Below are 23,275 nucleotides of genomic sequence, written 5' to 3'. Positions count from 1 at the left end.
TATTTATACCAACCTGTTGTCACCTCCAGAGTGCCACGGTACACTGAGAGGCGTGAAGTGGAGCTGCATAGCCGAGGGGCCATCTGAGGGGTCACCAGTGCCCGTAGTGCAGGGTGCCTCTGACAGCTTTGCCAGGTGCCAAGAGTGGGGACGGATCACTGGTACACTGCGCCTGCTCGAAGAACAGAGATACAAGTGAACACAAGATACAAGTAAAGTCAGAAAGACGTGTACAGACTGAACAGTGTAAGATGTATAACATCACACTAATATTCCCAAGTACCAATTACTGACAAAAAGAAACCACAATCTGGAAACTACAGCATTCAAGAATGAAGAAAAGACCCTATACTCCAAAAGCAGTGTCAGTCTTGACAAACACATACAGGAATCAAGGGAAATATGTTTGACTTCACCATCTGGAACGCTTTCATATCTGCTGTCCACTGGATTACTGAAATGGCTGATTGACGTTCTTTCTAAGACATCTACAGTAAAAAAACCTGCCAATTAATTTATAAAGTAGCAGCATTAATGGAACAAGGCCCAGATTCAAGGTACATCCCATCAGTTCCATTGACAGGAGTACAGTATTCACAAACATTCCAGATAGCAATAATGATCCAGAGGGAACAATGGTTTTTAAGGGCTTATTTTTCAACTAATAATAATTTTAGTCTTTCCACGAGAGGCTAGAAAAGAATAGAAGCAAGTGAGAAATAGCCAAAAATGCAATATATAAGGAACAACAATCTTTTGGTATAACACACAGGACAGGACAGGAGACATTATACACTACCATTTAAAAGTTTTGGGTCTCTTATGCTCACCAAGACTGCATTTATTTAATCAAAAATACAGTAAAAACAGCAATTCTGTGAAATATTTATTATTACATTTAAAATAACTGGTTTATATTTGAATATATAATGAAATGTAATTTATTCCTATGATGGCAAAGCTGAATCTTCAGCAGCCGTTATTCATCATCATATCGATGAACCATTATATCTTCTTCAGTGTCACATGATCCTTCAGAAATCATTCTAATTTGCTGATTTCATGCTCATAAAACATTTCTTACTATCAATGTTGAAACTAGTTGTGCTGTCTAAAGGGCTAGTTCACCCAAAAATGAAAGATCTGTCATTAATTACTCACCCTTCTTCGTTTCACACCCATAAGACCTTCGTTCATCTTCGGAACACAAATTAAGATATTTTCGATGAAATCCGAGAGCTGTCTGACTCCTCTATAGACAGCAGTTTTACCACTACTTTCAAGGTCCAGAAAGGTACTAAAGACATCGTTCAACCTTAATTTTATGAAGCGATGAGAATACTATTTGTGCGCAAAAACAAAACAAAAATAACGACTTTATTCAACTATATCTTCTCTTCTGTGTCATTCTCATATGCTGTTTACGTTCAGCACTTCCAGATTCTACGTCAGAATGCCGAACCATTATTGGCTCTCTCCTGCATCAGCATCACACATATGCGTCGTGCTGCTAACACGCACAGCGTCGGCCAATACTGAGCCGGCGTTCTGAGCAGAACCTTGAAGCGCTGAACGTAAACAGCGTAGGAAAATAACACAAAAGAGAAGACTATTGAATAAAGTCGTTATTTTTGTTATGTTTTTGTGCACAAAAAGCATTCTCGTTGCTTTATAAAGTGAAGGTTGAACCACTGTAGTCACGCTGACTATTTTAACAATGTCTTTAGTAAATGGTGAAAATGGTGGTTAAATTGCTTTCTATGGAGGAGTCAGACAGCTCTCGGATTTCATCAAAAATATCTTAATTTGTGTTCGGAAGATGAACGAAGGTCTTACAGGTGTGGAACGACAAGAGGGCGAGTAATTAATGACGGAATTTTCATTTTTGGGTGAACTAACCCTTTAACACTTTTGTGGAAACAGGATTAGATTTATACAAAAGAAAGTAAAAAACAAAAAGCATTTAAATGAAATATCTTATGTAACATTATAAATGTTTTTACTGTCACTTTTGACAAATTTAATTCATCCTTATTGAAAACAAATCCGAAAATCTTACTGACCCTAAACTAGTGTACATTAAAAACACTTCTGAAACAAACAGTGATATCTGCTATTTAATATCAGTTTTCAGAGTGAGGTTATTGTAAGCAATATATTATATATATATATATATATATATATACATATACATATACATACACACACACTCAAATACAACAAATTAAACAAATGAATACACATTAAAAATACACATGCTATTTACACAAACAAATATGACATTTAGTAAACGGAGGCTATTTTTTTTTTTTTAATTACAGCGTAAACCTGGAGGCAAATCAAAATGTAAATGTCTCTTTCAGAAACCTATAAACAATAAATGTAATTAGTATTTCATCCCAATTACCACATTTGCCTAAAAGATTCAAGATTTTACAAGACAGCTGCAGTAGTTATTCACATTGTCATCCTCGTCCAATAAACACTGTTGATCTAACAGTTTTAAAACATCAAACATAACACCAAGCTGATCTGAGTCTCCATACAGCCAGCTGAAGGAAACACTTAAACACAGAAAAGGTAACTTTTTCTCAAAATTAATTTATGACTGAAATTGGGTCTCTTAGACAATTATCTGTCCTGAGACAGTTTTGGCTCAATATACTCAGATTCATAGAAAACATAAAATTACCAAAGCAATCAAAATTGATAAAAAACAAAACAAAAACTCCAAAACCATTTTTCTCAGTTTCAGTGTTGGTGTAGTTACTGCATTTGCCTTAGCACGGCAGTACTGTTCCGCTGAAATGCACCAAACAGAAATACGTTAACCAGGTTGAATTAAGTGCTGGTTTGACCCCCACTTGAGGTTTTCCGTGCAAAACTAAACTTCTTGAGATACTCACAACACTTGACAACTCCAGATGTTCTCACAGTAAAACAAATATTCTGAGTTGAATCCAATCCAAGACTGTTCAGCTTCAGGTTCAAGATGAAGTTCAGGTTTAAACCACCAGTAAACGTCTCGAGTCAAAGGACAACCATGAGGTCTGTGTCTGCAGTGAGTGGTCAGTCTTTATCAGGACCCTAACGGCTTCAGCGCTCACATGAGTGAAGGTTGGCGGTCATTTAGCTGTAATGAGGCAGCCAGAGGCTCTGACCAGATTCCTAGTCCAGGAAAAAATTAACAGACAAACACTCCCCCCACTTCCCCTCTCAAACAGCAGCTCTCTCTCTCTCTCTCTCTCTCTCTCTCTCTCTCTCAATATTTCAAGTCACAACTGAAGACCAAACATTCAGTCCACTAAACAGCATATTCTCTCTCTCGCTCACATACATACACACAGCCTCCCGCTCACTCTCTCTCTAATGACATTAGGGGGAGAGGAAGCGGTGCTCAGACGGAGAGGAAACTATGTTTGGGGGAGATAAAGCGGCAAGCCACTGCTAAAATAATACCTAGCATTCTCTCCTATTATTGTTTGAATGGGGAAAAAATGCGAGGGCCACTTCCTGCCTCCCTGGGAGAGCAGTCAATTTCGGCCAGCAGTGTTGAGAGAGTGAGGGGAGGTAGAGAAAGAGAGAGAAGAGGAAGATATACTGTATGTGAAAAAAGGGAAACAAATTGGTGGAATAAGATGAAACAGTGCATTGTCCCTGGGGCATGGGGCCAGGTACATGTATTCTTGCTCTTTTCAATAGTGTAGAAAGCACAACAATGCAAAGCACATCTGAAAAGCAACAGTGTGTGTGATTTGTTATTCCAGAAACTGCCTGAGATAGAGAAAGAGAAAGAGAAAGAGAGAGAGAATAAAATGAAATTTAACTCATATCAGCTGTGCTTAATAAACAGCTTTTCCTGCTCAAATCAGAAGGGCTGATGGAAGTCAGAATGGGGTCAGTCTGATTAACAGCTACAACACTGACAATAAAAGAAAAACCCAACAATCACATGTAGGACAAATTGTAATGGAGCACAACCTCCCACTAATGGATTCTTCAGTTGAATTCTTAAAGGGATAGTTAAGCCAAAAAGGTCAAATCTGACATTATTCAATCTTGTTCACAACATGTTGTTTCAAATCTGTACGAGTAGATAGAAGAATGTTGGTACCCATCGACAAAACACTGAGAAAAAAAAAATCTCAAAATATCTTTAAAATTCCACAGAAGAAAGAAATTCATACAGGTTTGGAATGACATGAGGGTAAGTAAATTATGACAATTAGCATTTTTGGGTGAACTCTCACTTTAACTATTACTAGAAATGTAATTATGGGTTATATTGCTCGATGTCATGTACAGTCCATATTTTTCTTGAGTATTCAGTTTTTGTGAACACACTACTGTTTTCACGGTACCAAAATTCCAGTAGTCGGTATTTTACGGTTCTCGGTACCAATTTCGGTACCACAGGAAAATCTGTTGGAACTATTTTACTATTTTATTTAACTAGCCTATTTTTAAAAACATTAAATATGATGGTAATCATAGGCTACATATAAATATTTAGAGCGTTTGTGTGTATGTTTGTGTGTGTATATATACACCTCAATGAAATAAATTTGAAAATATAAAAAAATAAATAAACAAATGCTCAAACATCCATTTTGAAACAGACGTGCATGTTTATTTTAGCTATTCCTTCAGTGAAAGGACACACTACAGCCTGTAAAACTATGAAATAAATATCAGTAAATAATGGTAACCTAAATAATAAGAAAGTTAAGTATTATTCTAAAAAAAAAAAAACATTCGTTTTATTTCCGCACAAAGATGCATCATATAGCCTACCGCTCTGCGCTTTGATGTGGGACACAAGCAGGAAAGAGACCATTTCTCTTTAATAATATCTTCATGTTATGTCCTGATGTTACAAGCAACTGACACTTGTTGTAAAAGGTCTGAAGAGCTAGTTTTATCTTCAGACATTCAAGCTATATTGGATTTTGCCCTGCCAAAGAAAGCGAAACTAAAAATCTCCAGCATGTAAGAAACGCGCTATACAAATAAACTTGACGTGCCTTATGAAGTTTAATAACAAGCACAAACTGTGTTAAATAGAAATTGACGTGCAAGCAAAAAGGTTTCTGTCCTACAGTGTTTTTTCTACTTCACCACATTAAAGAATGCGAATATAATAGCCCTAATTAAGAGCGAACCAAAGGAAGAAATGTTTATAATCCCCTGCGTGAGTGAAGATTTGGGAAAAGAAACAGAGATTCCATGTTCAGTGGAATAACTAATGGAATATTGTTAAATTCTCTGCTAATCGAGTGACCAGATCGCGATTCGCAAAACAGAATACAAAGCCGACTAAACTTAAATGTATGGTATTCGGCATGAAACAAAATGTTTCCATGGCTGCGACGTCACATTTAATTGTTAGCCTATTTCTTCTGTAAACAAAGCTTTGTGCTTCACTCGTGTCATATTCACATAAAATACTGGCACAGCCCTATCAGTGCGTACCGAATATACCCGGATACTCGATACTCCCGGTACTACAGAAATGCTGGTATCGTCACATTTTCAAAATTTCAGTACCGACTTGGTACCGAAGTACTGGTACTTTTGACAACACTAGATCACTGCCTGGACTAATACAGCACAAGATGAGCACACAACATGTTTTAATAAATGCTTGTCCATCTGTACGCACTGATTAAAGGGATAGTTCACCCAAAAATGAAAATTCTGTCATCATCTATCTTCTGTCTTCCTAAAATATCTTCCTTTGTGTTCAACAGAACAAAGAAATTTATACAGGTTTGGAACAACTTGAGGGTGAGTAAATAATGACAGAATTTTCATTTTTGGGTGAACTATCCCTTTAAGTCTTCTGAAACACATATTTCTCTCTGCAAATAATGCTCTTCACTACTCTAGCTAAAATGTTTGAAGTCATTGTTCAACATTTGTAACAATTTCCCACAGACTCTGAACCTAAACACATGAAGTGAAAATTTCAATGCCGGTACAAAGCCATCCATTTTTAATGATGTAAGGATCAAGGCAATTTATGATTGTCTGTTGCTAAGCAACATTACATTATAGCACCACATTAGGGCTTTTCATACTGCACTTAACCCTGGGTTGTCGTCGTTCTAAACACTGCTTTTAACCCCTTTAATTTAGAAGCGGGGTTAGTGACACTTTTTACCCAGAGTTATGAAACCCTGCTCCGGAGCAGGGTTAGTACTGCTTTTGTTGTTAACCCCGTATTGCGGTACCAACCTTGTACAGTGTGAAACAATGTGGTGTTAGAATGTTACAGCTACATTCTCAACAACAGACAACCAATTGTGTACTCATATTTGCTTGCTTTGGACAGTCATGAAAACACTGCATATTGTATATTAACTGTAAATTTAGCATTTGAAAAATTGCTTTAGAAAATGCAACAATTTTAAAGTGAAGAAGAGACCGTTTCACTCTTACCTTTATAGTCCAAAAAATTTATTCAGCATAAACTTACAGTCAGCAATATGAGGACACGCAATGATACAGCTTTTATGTAAACAGGTCGCGTGCTGCGTTCATCCAATCAATGACACTGACACCACAAATATGCAAATAAGAACGTCAACACAGGGTTTGGGAATATACAGTGTGAAACGTCAGCTTATGAATACCCAGGATTAATTGTTAATGAATACCCAGGATTAATTTATGAGAAGTGTGAAACGTGAAGCAAGATAACCCAGGATTCCATTTTACCCGGGGTTTAAAATGACCCAGGGTTAACTATTTCATGTGTGAAAAGCCCTATTGTATCACACTGTATTACTGCATCCCAATTTGCATACTATCAGTCCTAAATGTATTCGAAATTAGAATTAGTGCATCCCAAATTGTATCAAATGGTACCAAAGGTACCCGGATGGTCTACTATTTCAAAATTTGTAGTGCAAATCCATGCACACTTTAACAACTAATATTACCCACAACGCATTGCGCTTTGGAGGTGGTCAAAAATTCTTCTGCTACACACTCAAAAGTACATTTTCTTTACAAAAAGAGTACATTCTTTTAGGCCATAGAACAAGTAAGCGAATTGGGAGATGGCATATATCTTTGACAACACAAATTTGAGGTTAGCATTGCACAAGAATGTGGGACATTGCTTAAAATTGGCCTTAACTCTGGGTTTAAAAACATATTAACCCAGGATTATGCCCTTATGTGACAATTTCTAACCAGGGTTTAAGTTTTACATTTTGCTTTTACATGCTTTATAGGAACTGAGATTGTGTATGATAGCAAAGAAGGGTAGTTTAACCATAACTGATCTTATCTTAAGGTGTGATGTCACTGGTTATTGTAAGAAACATTGGTGACACACACAGATGAGTCGGTAGTACTGTATACTGTGTTCTAGTCAAAGATCCTTCCTCTTTTTTATTTTTACAACCAACATAGCCCCTGAGCAGTCCTCTCTGTCTTATTGGAGGGAAAACATAAATTACCATGTCCACATCTAAAGTAACAATTAGTCATTTGTTCAAGAATAATATAGATCAAGTATATAGCATTTCTATAGCGATTTGTACAGACTGTAATTTATATTTGGAAAATATCTGTTTCTGCTAGGATCCAGTTGGTCATGTCATTACCTACATTATTGAAGCAAACTGTTTGAAAAAGACAAAAAAAAAAAAAAAAGAAGCATAATAACTAAATCATATTAGTCTGTTTCAATTTCTTTGTGCTAACAAAGTACAGGTACTAAGATGTATTTTTAAACTTTGTACCATGTTTCATTCATCAATAAATACCCTAAATGAATGGACCTTTGACCTCAAATTAGCTAATAGATAAAATAGATAAAGAGCATCTGTTGCATGAAATTATATGCAACAAGTTCATTCTGTATTATCCCTGTGAAATAAATAAATAAATAAGCAAGCATGCATGCATTCACACACGCCCATCTCCACTTTCAGTCGGCGCAATCATCATTATTTGTTCTCTGGTCGCCTGCTTCCCCGAAAAAAGCAAGCGAGACGCAAAGGCTGCATTCCATTTAATCACCCAGGCTTTTACCAGTATGGGCACAACGAAAAGCCCAGTCCAGGAAGGGAGCAGTCAAGAGTTGGGCTCTCCAACACAATAGCATGTTTGTTGTTTTGGATTCTCTTTCACTCTGATTAGTACTTTTGTAGGGGAAAGAATGCATATAAAATTGCATCATGGCCTAAAAGCTTATCAGCCACATCAAACCCTTCCTAACTATTTTGGACAGAAAAAAATAGCAGAAAGATGTGTCAGGTCATGACCCCTGTGGCCTTTCAATCAAAAGAGCATAATGTAAATGAATAAAAGTGTGGGAGACTGCAGACTAACAAACCGTTCTAAACAAACTTTCAATAACAGATGTTAAAACAGATGCAAAGCAGTTCACAAAGCTTCACAGTCTAGATCCATGTTAACACCGCAATTCGTTTATTCTTTCCCTGGCAACTGAACAGAGGTTAATCTAACTAATGGCCTACATCTTGTCCACATGTCCAGTATGTCAGAGTTATACCACAGAACGGTTTTACCATGATGAGACAAGGCAGCCTATGGCGCAGAGCCCTGGGTTACTAGGACTGTTAATAAAAAAGAAGCCATTTCAATATGCGCAGTCTGACTGTAATGCAATCCCCAAAGGATGAACCCACACATGAAGGACTGTCTGGATTGATCACTTGACATAATCCAGGAAAAGGAGCATGTCTTTGTCCATTACCACTGAAATATAAGCATATATTCACTCACACATTATTCATTCATTTTATATTAACTACAAATTCACAATATAGACCATATCGGTTGTTAATGGATATTCAATTCTGCATGCTCATTTCTCTTATTTTAACATTTAGATTAAGTGAGCATTATATGATAGCAATCTTTACTAAAACTAATAATTTAATAACACTGATAAATACAAAGTTCTGTCGTGAAACTCTAGATGTCGTAGGCTGATAGGTCCTTAACTCAATCTACTTGCAATCACATTATTCTTTATAGAGTACAGCTGATTGGTTCCTGCTGTATCAGTTGCCAATGAGCTTGCTGCTTAACCTTCAAATACTGGTCTGAATTTTCTGTAGCAGTTGCAACTCGCTTTCAGAAACCCTCCACCTTCCCCAGCTCCACCTGTATAGATCTGCTACGGGTAATTTATGTATGCTATTTTGTACAAGCAGCTTTTACTGACTTACTTGCTCACAGCAGCATGTTGTATATGTATTGGCAGTAGCAAGCCCGTAATTGCACTGCAGAAGCAGCAATAACAGCAGCAGCAGTGGCGTAGCAGATCTATTCTGCCAAGACCAAACATATCAACATTGTCATATGCCAAACACTCTTGAGAGCTGTCATGACAGAAATGTTATTAAATCTAACATCTTTAGCAAATCTCAAAATGATTATCCAATTTTCGTACTATCGGCCAAAGCATTCAAATAATTGTCACCTACCAATACATCCCTAATATACAGTACTCAGCGTAAATGAGTACACCCCCTTTGAAAAGTAACATTTTAAACAATATCTCAATGAACACAAAAACAATTTCCGAAATGTTGACAAGACTAAGTTTAATATAACATCTGTTTAACTTATAACATGAAAGTAAGGTTAATAATATAACTTAGATTACACATTTTTCAGTTTTACTCAAATTTGGGTGATGCAAAAATGAGTACACCCCACAATAAAAACTACTACATCTAGTACTTTGTATTTGATTTGACTTGGTGCTGTCATGATTTGACAGCACCAAGTCTTCTAGGCATGGAATGAACAAGTTGGCGACATTTTGCAACATCCATCTTTTTCCATTCTTCAAGAATGACCTCTTTTAGAGACTGGATGCTGGATGGAGAGTGATGCTCAACTTGTCTCTTCAGAATTCCCCATAGGTGTTTGATTGGGTTCAGATCAGGAGCCAATGAATCACTTTCACCCTGTTCTTCTTCAGAAATCCAACAGTGGCCTTAGATGTGCGTTTAGGATCATTGTCATGTCGGAAAAGTGCACGAGGACCAAGGGCACGGAGTGATAGTAACATCTTCTCTTTCAGTATAGAGCAGTACATCGGTGAATTCATGATGCCATCAATGAAATGCAGCTCCCCGACACCAGCAGCACTCATGCAGCCCCACATAAGGACACTGCCACCACCATGTTTCACTGTAGGCACCATGCATTTTTCTTTGTATTCCTCATCTTTGCGATACCATACAGTTTTGAAGCCATCAGTTCCAAAAACATTTATCTTGGTCTCATCACTCCAGAGTATAGAGTACCAGTAGTCTTCATCTTTGTCAGCATGGGTCCTGGCAAACTCTAGGTGGGCTTTTTTGTGCCTGGGCTTTAGGAAAGGCTTCTTTCGTGGATGGCACCCATGCATGCCTTTCCTCTGAAGTGTACGCATATTGTGTCAGGGGAAATAGTCACCCCAGTTTGGCTTTCTACTTCTTTAGATAACTGCAGTGAACTTGCATGCCGGTTTTCTTCAACCCTTCTCATCAGAAGACGCTCCTGTCAAAGTGTTAACTTCCGTGGACGACCTGGACGTCTCTGTGAGATGGTTGCAGTTCCATCTTTTTTAAATTTTTGTACCACTTTTGCTACAGTATTCTGACTGATAAGTAAAGCTTTGCTGATCTTCTTATAGCCTTCACCTTTCTGGTGTAAATAAATTATTTTCTTTCTCAGGTCTTGTGACATTTCTCTTCCATGTGGTGCCATTGCTGACAGCATGAAATGGGAAGGGGTTTTAACACCCTTTTATAGTCAACTGTCTGCTGGACACCTGGGTAATGAATAATTAGGCTCACCTGTGGTTGAATTCTTGTTAAATTAGACATTTGTAGTCTAAAATTTAGCTTTGCTCCAGAGACTTTCAGCGGGGTGTACTCATTTTTGCATCACCCTAATTTGAGTAAAACTGAAAATTTTGTCCTCCAAGTTATAACATGAAAGTAAGGTTAATAATATAAGTTAAACAGATGTTATATAAAACTTAGTCTTGTCAACATTTTGGAAATTATTTTTGTGTTCATTAAGATATTTGTTTAAAATGTTACTTTTCAAAGGGGGTGTACTCATTTATGCTGAGCTCTGTATACTGTATATGTACAGAAATCCAGCACATTTTCTTAACAAAAACAAAAAAAAAACTATAAATGCTGTGCATTCAAATTTGATCAAAAACATATTCAACACCACCATACACTGAGGCTGGCACATGGAAAGTTTTGAAGTCTGAAAGGTCTTAGAGTTTTGTTTTTAATATGTGGAAAGTCAGGAGGGGGGTGTTGGTCTTGGGAATGTAAGGAATGTCCATTGTTTTGGCATTGAGTCTCCTTTGTTCTTTCTTGTTCCTTAGCGCAGCGGACAGGGTCTTACTGTTAGAAGCTTCCTGAGTTTGCAGTCTCTGTCCTTCATAACTCTCCTCCATGGCCTCTCCAAACCACAAGATCATAAACTCAGAGTGAAGTGCAACTGGGGTTTCTCCCAGAGAGACCAGGCAGCCTTTGATAGATGATTACTGAAGTGGCTCTCCACACTTTATTTCCTCATGAGAGCAGTGGTGCTTACAGCTTTATATCAGCATTTGGCCAGTTGGCTTCTTACAGTAGATTACAGCCATTGGTTCCTGTAATGTGATTTGCACATGGCTAAAAGCATCATATATTAACTGCTCTTTTTCTATTTAAATGCTACAAGAAATGCTGAGACATAGAAAATTGGTAATGATTAAAGGTAATGTGCGTAATTCATCTATTTGAATTACACCCAATAGTGTGAACACTGTGGTGCTTTCAAAATATTAATGTTTGTTTGAGCAGCTCAACATGTACATTTCAATTTCTGGCTCAACCAAAATTGTGTGTCACTCTGGTGGTTTAAAGGGATAGTTGAAAATTTCTGAAAATTTTGTCTTTATTTACTCAGTTGTTCCATACTCCTATTATGTGGAACACAAAAGAAGATATTTTGAAGAAAATTGGGGTCTAAACAACATCAAAATCCAAATATTCTGATTTAAAAGATTTGGGAATTACATTGCAATTCTATTTGTTACTACTAGCAGGTCAGAAATGACACACTGCACCTTTCAAATTTAAGCAGTTATGTAAGGATAATCTATTGCAGTAATTTTTTTCTGGCAAATGGTGTATAAACAATGTGCCAATTTCTCAATAACTCCAGATGTATATGCCAAAGCAAGACAGTAACACTTCCCTCCCTTACGTGGCTTTCCTGTAAAGACCTACCCTTCCTTTAAGTCTGAGCGTGAGTGTGTGAATCTAAATATCTTACGCTCGCAGTCCAAATAAGGTCTGACTTGGCTTAAGTTAGGGACAAAACATGCATTTTAAAACAGTTCTTCCGCCCCTGACAATGGATATTTGCTGTAAATAAACATTTCTGTCCCTTGGTTCCCAGCTCAGCTCCTAAAGCAGCTATTACAGTCAGCATGTGTAACAGGAAGTGGGAGTTGGAACTAGGAGGAACCAGACATCCAGAAATTTCAGAAGCACACTGTTCTCTGCTGCAAGATAGGCACCACACCTCAAGGCAGAGCACATCAGGTTTAGATAACATCAATAGACAAACTGCAATTTTTTTCAGGGTGTAAAATACATTTTCATACTTTTAGTACAATAAACAAGTACTCAACTCAAAAGTTGAACACACAAATGTGGGCAATTATAAGTTCGGTCCAATGAACAAAGTGCATGAAATCTGCATTCCAGACAGCTGCTGCTGAACAATAGAAAGTGTGTGTGCAGGAAAACAATACAGTGTGTCTTTGGACATGGCATACCACAAACATCCTTTAACTGTACAGCTCACCTTCCCATTCACAAAGAGAAGCCGGGGGATACAACAGCTCTAATGCAAAAAATATAGATAAATATATTTCATTACTGAAAAATATCAATAAAATTAGTTGTGTCATTTAAACCGTATTTCTTTACACCAGTTTTTCTCAACCAAAGGGGACCCAATAAGCCTTAAAGAAGACCTATTATGTACCTTTTCACAAGATATAAGTCTCTGGTGTCCCCAGAATGTGTCTGAAGTTTCAGCTGAAAATACCACACAGATCATTTTTATTCATAGATTTCACGTGATGTCACACCCTTAAAGGAATGCCAAAGACTACAGAATAACACAAGACGTGTCACTCGTATTGTTTTGAATGGGAGAAAGTGTAACGCGCAATATGGCGGAATAAGTCCCGCCTTCAAAATAAGAGCCAGTCGCCGACTGGTAAAGTCATCGCGTCACTGCAGCGGCCGTTAGAAGCACCGGTTTCTATAGAAACAGTCAGATGCGCGCCTCCGAAACAAGGCACAAGAGACGCGCATTTAGGTCTGCGCATTAGCTTGATCCATCCTAAAAAATACAGTTTTTTTGTCATGATTCAAGCATTTAGAAAAAAAAAATTATGAGACAGTTGTTGTCAGATTTCATTGGTGATTTCAAATATGAAATTTAATCGAAAGCTTGGCAAACAGCTTTGGAGAATTTGATGTTTCCCCATTCAAAGAGATAGGAGTTGCACTTGCATGCCCGAGAGGCATTTCAAAGATGGCCGCCGAGTGAAATGACTTGTCTTAAAGGGACTTTGGGAATGCCCACCATGTCATTTTAACCAGGTCTGTAGTAAGATCTAATGTAGTAACAGTGATATTAAATACCAAATTCAATATACGCCTTATTGATTATGCATACTTTGTACAGGAAAACAAATGAACACAGAATATTAATGCAACACGAGGTTTCTCGTTAAGCGTTTTTCTATCGACAACCATTATAAAGAAAACGTGTTCTGCATCATCATAAAGGGTTAAACTGAATTTGATCTTTTAATATCACTGTTTAGTACATTAAGGCACTTTAAGGGTGAGTTGCACTAAGGATTCTTTAGCCTGGCGTTGGTTCACCCTCCGCCTATGCTGCTTGATCAGCCTTTCAATTCTAACGGTCTTTCTGCGTAGTTAATCTGTGTTTAAATTTAAGTGGTGCAACACAACTAGATTTAAAATAAAACCCAGATCAACAAATCCATTATTAGTGTTAAACTTTGCTTAATTTAATCCTTAACACCCTAGTGTTTTTCACGTTAGCTTTTTAAAAAATCCTCCCGCTGTTTTTAGTGATTGAAATCACTGCAGGTGCTGTATATGGATCACAAATGCCCAAAACTTCCATCTTGTTCACATATTTTTGTTTTTAAGATGGAAAATTGACAGGCTTGTGCTGCAGTTATATGGCTGTTTTGCCCTCCGGGGCTCCGCGACAGTCACGTGACTGAAAACTATGAATAGCTTGTCAAATTTGCCCCATTTAGGTTTGAGCAAAAACACGTCGTTTTTGTGGGTGTCCCATTTAAATGAGCTGCTAACAATAACAAAACTGGATAATCTCACACAGCCAAAATGTCAGAAATTGTCAGTAGGGGTGTTCAGCTTTACATTGTTCGAACCGGAGTCGGACACTGATGGAGAGACTCAGGAAGAAGTTACAACTTTTAGAATGCAACTGGACGTTTCTGAATGGTTAGTGGATAAATGTATGTAGTTGTTGTGGAGTTAAGTTGATTCAACTCATTGATTAGCATGTACCATCATGTTAATCTTTTGTGCAAATCCATCATTGAACTGACCCTTGTTTGTAAAGCAGTCCAGTGTAAAATGATTTGTGCAAATATATAACACTTTCCCAACTTTCTTCGTCACATTTCCTTCATAAATTGGAATTCAGCTACAGTGTCCTCATTGGTTGAGATGCAGAGAGTCTATGGAGACTCTTATGTTCACTGGTACAACCAATAACAGAACATTTGTAATGTTATTTGGTGCAGACATAGTATATCTCCAGCTGCTACAGCGAGGAAACAGAAATGGCGGACTGCCGCGGCTCACTCAGGGTGATATCTATGCTAATAGAGCAGATCAACAGTCATGCTGAATGGCTTCTGAAATCTGGAACCCCTCGTTTGGAGAGACTGTTTATGATTTATAGGGATTATAAAAAAAGTATTGGGTGGATTTTTAGCATTATAGGCTGGTTGTTTACACACACACTGTGGACACACATCTGTGTTCAAATACCTTATGAAAGTGAATTTTACATAATAGGTCCCCTTTAAAATGATTTAAATTGTTAAGTTGTTAAATGTTAAGTTATATTAACAATCTTAATTAAAATGCTAAAAAATAATATATGTACAACATTTAACTGACAATATATATAGGAGTTATTTATTTTTATACCACAGGGCTGCTGAATGCTTGATTTTGATTGGTTGATGAACATTCCAAGGCATGCAATTATTTTCCAGTAACAGCTATGAAGTAGTTCCAGGTTTGTCGACTACCGCATTACAGTTCCATATCACTTTGCCATATCAGTTATTTCCTTCCAGCAAACGAACCAAAACCCACATAAGACACTGTCAAAGCAAACAAATATGATTATAATGGAAAAAAAATGACAAAAAAAAAAAAAAATGTCTTTCCCACTAAATTACCTTTTATTTTCTATAGAAAGCATGCTTTCTTTCTCCCACTCTCTCTCTCTACACACTTGAACACAGACAGAAACACGCACACAGAAACTTGTTGTCAGCACTGACCTGCAATTTACTTTTTCGATTAAAATAGTGTACAAGTGAAAATTTGCATGACATTTCTCAGTAGCAAGGTGGTAATATTGCAATTTTAAAGTACAGCTTCGAGGTGCTGCTACCAAACACTGTTGAGAGCTCACAGACTCAGGTAATTCTCCCCCTCTCTCTCTCTCATTCTCTCTCTCTCTCGTTCTCTCTCTCGTTCTCTCTCTCTCGCTCAGTAACTGCCTATCAATGGCTCAAGTTTCCGTTACTAGCTGATATAAGCGAAACAATTGACTCCAGTCCTTTGAATTATTAAAAAATAATTATACACACGAGTGCATAATTTTTTCTGTAAGTTCAATGGCCTAACGTTAATTGTGTGCTGTGTATTCTTATGCTTCTTAGAATACTGTGCTGTTTGCTCAAACAACTTACCCTGCAAAAACTAATTTCAGGTAAATTTCTAATGAATGGCAGGGAGGTTAGCATTAAACACACACACGCACGCACGCACACACACACAAAAAAAAAACATCCCTATCATGGTGCTAACTGAATAGTCATACATTCCTTGGCCTTTAAATGGAGCTGGAAATGAGCCCTGTGTGATGCATGTGACCTTTAGTGACGTCCAAAGATGCACTCACACAAACACACCATTACAAAAACCTCACATACACAGTCATACTTAAGTCCCTTCCTATTAGCCACAAACCAGCAATGAAGATTCTGTTACACACACAACACAACGGCAGAAAGCTGATACAACTATTTTAGATGATGCAGAAAGATCAATAGTGTGGTTTTTTTTGTGTGTGTGTGTGTGTGTGTTTTTTTGCAAAAGTTTAAAGGGGAGGAACAGTGACAATGAAAAGTCGTTAAAGCCGTTTGAATGTTCTGACAATGCAGACACGATTTAAAACATGGCGGCAAATGCACTGACCTTAAATGACACAGCAGTGCCTATGTTAGATTGACTGCCTGCCAAGCATGAACAAACATGCGTTCTAACCAATCCAACACATTAGCGTTATACAAAAACAGGCTGCATGCAAAAAGACAACATGTACAGCAACAGTCTATCCACATAGAACAATCAAATCTGATTCCTTCAAAAGCCTCCGGCACAGTCCCGCTGGTGTGACTAGGGTTCAAACCCACAAACAGAAAAATACAAAGCGCACACACACACACACACACACACACACACACACACAGAGTAGGATGTGCTGCCTAGAAAACCACAGCAAGAGAGAAACCACAGGCAGGGTAATAACACTAAGACTGCAGCATTTCTGACTTGCAGCCAAATAAACGGATGTAAAAAGAAAAGGAATTTTTTCCATCTCTACACCCCTCTCCTCTCCCTCACTTCTGAACCTCTGACTCTGTGGCTAGCTTCTGCAGAGCTGGTGTTTGGATGGCTATCCTAAACCTGGAGGTTTAAAAGTTCAGATTTTTCTTCAGCTAAAAGCATGTTTTCAGTCTGAGACTGTAATTCTAAATTCTCATACCTTAAGTGCACTCAAGTAGGTTGTGTTTTGTTGTATATATATAAAAAAAAAAATCTCATGAGAATGCTTGTGTTTTGAGAATCTTGTGAGTGAGGGTTGGTGTTTGAGTATGGACAAAAATAAACAGCATATTGAATTGGTTTATTTACTACAGATAAGATAAACAGAGAATGTCAAGAGGTTAGAAGATTGTCGAGAGGTTTGAAAATGAGGTTAAAGAATGATGAGAGATTATAAAATTAGGTCATACAAGTTAAAGAATATTGAAGTTAGAGAATGAGGTTATAAAAGTTAAAAACTGTTCAAAGGCTTCAGAATAAGATTACAGGTTAAAGCATACTTAAGTTCAAAAATGAGTTTATTAAGGATACATCAATAATAAAATTCTAGCTGATACAAGTATGTTAGATATGTTATTATGTATAGTATGTATGTGTGCGTATTTATATATACATAATAAATTTACACAGTACACACACAAACTTTCATTTTGGATGCGATTAATCGTCTGACAGCACTACCCCTAGATGTTATTGCAGGTTAGAGAATAAGGTTTCAAAAAAGTTATAAACCTTTTAGAGCCTATAAAATTAAGCTTAAGGGATACTCCACCGAAAAATGTCTAGATACTGTCCCAGATGTATAGGACTTTCTTTCTTCAGATGAACACAAATGAAGATTTTTAGGAAAATATTCACTGTGTGCCTATATAATGAAAGTAGATAGTATTCCAAAAGTTGACGATTCAAAAACCACACAAAACAAACACGACGGTAATCCATACATCCCCAGTAGATGAATCAACGATAGGCGTGTGTAAGAAACATACTAATAGTTCAAAATTTTCAAACTATAAACCATCACTTCAGACTAACTGTCATATGGCTCCATACACATAGAGTAAACTATATAACTATATAAACTATTAAGAGGATATAAAATGGGGAAATACAAGTTACAAAATGTTGAGAGGCTACAGAATGATGTTAGAGAATGTAAATTATATATAAATATTAGGGATGTAACGATATTATCAATATCGTGGAGATAGCAAAATTGTCTTGATATTATCGTGGTCACATGACTGTATGAAACGATATGTCTTCCGGGAAAAAAAACAAGTTTTTTTTCATCCAGGTTCCGAAAACGGTTCTGGTGTGATGGCAGGTGAATTGCAAGGAGTGTATCCTTTAATATAGACGTCTCACCTCATCAATATTATACCAATGAATGTACTGAAAAGCCCTCGCGGCTCGCGCTACTCATATACGTCAGATATCAAAGCAGAGAGAGAGAACGAGCGCGTGTGAGCGAGAGAGAGAGCTGCACAAAGGCAAGCTGCACCATTATTAATCTTTAAAAAAAATCGCGTTCTTGATTTCATCACCCATATTATCTAATTACTGAATGACAACGATTTGCCCGTGTATATTAAACCATTGACAAAAATAAATCGTAACATTCAAATCTGTGTTCGCGCCGCGTACAAAAGTGTATTATTCAGATACACTGATGTCTACTTTACCAATCAAAATAGAATAAATCACCTTTTGAAAGTGTTTCTAATAACCACTGTATCGATGCATTGTTAAGCCACTAGGTGGCAACAAATTACTGTTAAAAATGTATCTATCACTGAATCATTCTTTTAGAAACAAATTACTTCTTTATGAATCCAACTTACAAAAATATTGTTTCACTTGTCTGGATATTACAAGCATCTTATTTGTGTTGAATTTGTGGTAACACTTTACAATAAGGTTCATTTGTTGACATTAGTTAATGTATTAACTAACATGAACTAACCATGAGCAATATATTTGTTACATATTTGTTAATGTTAGTTAATAAAAATACAGCTGTTTATAGTTTGTTCATTTTACTTCACAGTGCATTAACTAATGTTAACAAATACAACTCTTGAGAATGTTAGAAAAAAATAATCGACGTTACCTTTGTCAAGGTCCAGCTGGTGCAATTATTTTATTTTATAAAAGGGAGTTTTAGGTCATTTAACTAATCTCATACTATACCTCATACCTCTAAACAAGTTATGATTAGAGGATAAAGAAAAGCGGACAGGATATGACATGGTTAATTTGTACATCATTGTAATGTTCAATCATTGTTTAACACTTATGGCACATTTTTCCAAGTCTTCATTTGGCTTTTTTTTTTATTTTAATTTTTTATAAATATTGTATCGTGGACTTTATATCGAGGTATTATCGTATCGTGAGATTTTGATATCGTTACGTCCCTAATAAATATATATGTATACATGTAAATATTTCTTAAATAAATACATGTATGTGCGTGTATTTATAAATACAGAATAAATATACCAGAATATTTAAGCTAGAAAATGAGGTTATAAAAGCTATAGAGGTTTTTATTGAGACTGTTGCTGAAAAGAATGAAGAGAGGAGATTGTAGGTTTATAGAGTGGGAGGAAGGGAGGACAGTATAAATAAATGAGAGAGGAGAAAGAAGATGATAGAGGGAGGAGTGTGGGACGTACACTCAGCTGTCTGGTAGCTGCTAACGCAGTGAGGCCTCAACACACTGGAATGTGCTGGACTCAGTTGACTGGACGTCTAGTCCAGACTCAACAACACACACAGCACCTCATTTACCCTGCACACATAAAGCTAGCAATAAAAAGTAAACATTTATCACCAACTGCATGTGAGTGCATCACTAAAATTCTTCAAATGTTTGCGAGTGTGTGCATGTGTTGGTTAGACGCCTCAACTGCGCCTCTGCACACAGCCACAGTGAGGCACTATCACATGACACTTTGATTGTCCACATGTCTGGAAAGGGAAAAACCCCTGTGGTCAGACTGAACGGACCAACACTGACCTGGATACCGCTTAAACATTTACTTCCTGATAACTATTAGCTAGTGATAATTAATATTGATATCAGAAGATCTGATCCTAGATCAGGCTACTCTGAGTGAGTCAAACAGGGTGTGTCATTAAATTTCGTCTGTCATGGGTGACAAAACTCTCCTGTCTGCCAAACTCTGCTGATGTCAACTTGCATCACGTCAGCTAAAATAAACATCAGACACATAATCAGAGGCTACTGGTGGATTTAGCCACTGCACAGATGCTCCCCCACAGCGAAACACTGCATATCCCGGTCACATCCTCTAGGTGTGATGTTTCAAAAGTCAAAATGGCAGTTTCATGATAACTATGCGATCACATTAGCATAATTTTCTGAGCAAAAAAGGTCTATTGTCTATTACTGATAGTATAGTGATGATAAGTTCACACACTAATCACTTGCAAACCACAGATTTTTCTGTTGGTCAAAGCAGTGAATTTGCATGAAATGACTGGATTTGGTCTACAAAAAAAAAAAGATCACCAAACAATGGTAAATATGACTGCATATTAAGTTAGCTTATGTGTATGTCTGTGCGTCTACGTCAAAATAGCAGTTTCACTATAAAGGTGCAATCACACTGTGGGCGAAATTTTGCGGGCAAAAAAAATACACTGTCTGTTGTCAATAGCAAGGTTTATGCAGGTTTTATGAAGGTAAATTTAAGACTTTAAAGGGATAGTTCACCCAAAAATGAAAATTCTGTCATTATTTACTCACCCTCAAGTAGTTCCAAACCTGCATGAATTTCTTTGTTCTGCTGAACATAAAGGAAGATATTTGGAAGGGCTGTGGGCCCTATCTCAATAGCAAGGGCTGTGAGATTAATAGTAATTGATTTTTTGATTTCGATTTTGGCTTCCAACGATTACGAAAACAATATAATTGACGTAAAGCTATTATTGTGCCGCTGCCGCATTCCACCCAGCGCACCATCCAATTCCTTCACAGAGGTGCACTTCCATTCCTTTTGTTAAACTAAACTTAACATTCAAATCAGCCGAAAAAGTGAGTGTTATAAAATGCAGTCTACTGTTCCTAAACTGCGGGATGTGCTTGATATCAAACAGCGTTATTAAAAGCGCATTAAGCCGCAAAAGAAATACTGTTCCCTAGGCTGCTTTCTGTGCGTGCGCTCTGAGACGAGGCGGAACGCGCATATGCAAAGTAGCCTATACTGTGAGCTTCGGATATGCTTCGGACATGTATCCTAAACTGTCAAATAGCCTACATACAAAAATGTTGAAATGCAGTTTTGGCGAGTATCTTCATTAACACAGTTGGTTATGTCTTAAATGAATGTAAACAGTTGAGAAAAAAAAAAAAAAAAAAAACGTATGTGTATATTGGATCTGTGCAGCTCTTAAAGTGACAGTCAATCAATGTAAAGCTGCTTTGACACAATCTACATTGTAAAAAGCGCTATATAAATAAAGGTGACTTGACTTGACAGCAGCCTAATAAATCTGCTGCAGTCATTAATGTTAATCAAACAACAAATGACAAAGATGAAATCACTTGAATAACTTTTATAGTTTTAATAAGGTGTTATTTTACATTTGATCACTTTATTCAATATTTGTTGTAGGCTATTACATATCTGAATACCACTGTTAATACATCTTCCTGAAAAACCTAAAGCGCTGTTGATTTAATTTGTATTTTTGTTCTGTTGTATTTATTTTATTATTTTATTTATTTATCTGACTGTTAACTTGTCTTCTGTAAGTGTTTTGAGGACCTTTTACTTACATTAGTTAACCTAGTATTAGTTTTTTGCTGAAGTATCGATAATTGTGAAATTTCACTGATATTTAAAATTACTCATATCATGAAATAAGACTTATAATATGCCCCACCAATAATCGTGGTAAATAATCATGATTTCAATATTGACCAAAATAATCGTGATTATGATTTTTGCTATAATCAAGCAGCCCTACTTTAAGACCTTTTTAAGACCAAGTAAAGAATATTTAAGGAATAAACCAAAGGGAACACAATACGTCAATATGTTCTCTAAATGTAAATGTCTAGGGAGATCTCCATTACTTTTTAATACATTTTACAGAGAAGTAGCTTGAATACCTCTGCTCCCAACCACTATGGAAGTATCTTTTACTGTGTCTTCTCATCGCACTGCAAAAAAAGTTGTTTTTCCTCACTATTTTTGTCTTCCAGTTTGTTTCCAGTCTAAAGATTCTTAAATCAAAATGCACTTACTGGAGATACAAAATGACATAAAATATGATTTATGTTTTATGATTAAAACATGAACAAATATCTGCCAACGGACTCTTAAAGGGTTAGTTCACCCAAAAATTAAAATAATGTCATTTATTACTAACCCTCTTGCCGTTCCACACCTGCAAAACCTTCGTTCATCTTCGGAAAGCAAATTAAGATATTTTTGTTGAAATCCGATGGCTCAGTGTGACCTGCATAGCCAGCAATGACATTTCCTCTCTCAAGATCCATTAATGTACTAAAAACATATTTAAATCAGTTCATGTGAGTACAGTGGTTCAATATTAATATTATAAAGCGACGAGAATATTTTTGGTGCGCCAAAAAAAACAAAACAACGACTTATATAGTGATGGCCGATTTCAAAACACTGCTTCATGAAGCTTCGGAGTGTTATGAATCAGCGTGTGGAACATGTGGAACGGCATGAGGGTGAGTAATAAATGACATTATTTTCATTTTTGGGTGAACTAACCCTTTAATTCAAAGGGACGTTTTCATAACTCATTGACATATTTGTTCTTGTTAAATTTTTCAAGACTTTATTTTACATTTGCATCTCAAATGAATTAATCTCGATTTAAAGATGTTTAGATATTTATATTGGAAAACAGGAGAAAAATACTGAGGAAGATATTAATTTTTGCAATGTATGCAGCATTTAATGTCATGACTTTATGAATTTATGAATTTAATACGTTCTGCTCTGATTTAAGACCTTTCTAAGTCCTTAATTTGGGTAAGGGCAGATTAAGACTTTTCAAGACCTTTTTAAAACCAGCAGAAACCCTGAATAGTGTAGCGATGTATGCAGCCTACATAGAAGTCACTTTCAAACCAAGGAGCCTTTTCATGACAAACTGAACCTGATGCAAAATCTGCACAAAGAAATCTTTCGCCCTCACACGAAATTCCTGATCATGTGGATTCCAATTGAAATTTCTTGATTTTGCCCTCGATAATTGGAGGAACAATAGTGAATGTG

At 36.7% G+C, this 23,275-nt stretch overlaps 1 protein-coding gene across 7 annotated transcripts in view; it reads right to left on the bottom strand.

The window, feature by feature from the left end:
* Positions 1-23,275, bottom strand: part of shroom4 (shroom family member 4) — a 61,727-nt gene that overhangs the window by 14,744 nt on the left and 23,708 nt on the right. For 5 of the 7 annotated variants that reach the window (XM_051900396.1, XM_051900390.1, XM_051900392.1 and 2 more), the window contains exon 3: positions 14-172. In XM_051900396.1, the coding sequence (XP_051756356.1) occupies positions 14-172 (159 nt within the window). Of the gene's footprint in view, positions 1-13; positions 176-2,906; positions 3,350-23,275 lie in introns of those variants that run through there. The other 2 variants (XM_051900395.1, XM_051900393.1) reach the window with 2 other exon arrangements.

This window comes from Ctenopharyngodon idella, chromosome 7 (assembly GCF_019924925.1).
Source record: "Ctenopharyngodon idella isolate HZGC_01 chromosome 7, HZGC01, whole genome shotgun sequence".
Taxonomy (NCBI): domain Eukaryota; kingdom Metazoa; phylum Chordata; class Actinopteri; order Cypriniformes; family Xenocyprididae; genus Ctenopharyngodon; species Ctenopharyngodon idella.
This window is presented reverse-complemented; position numbering and strand designations above follow the sequence as displayed.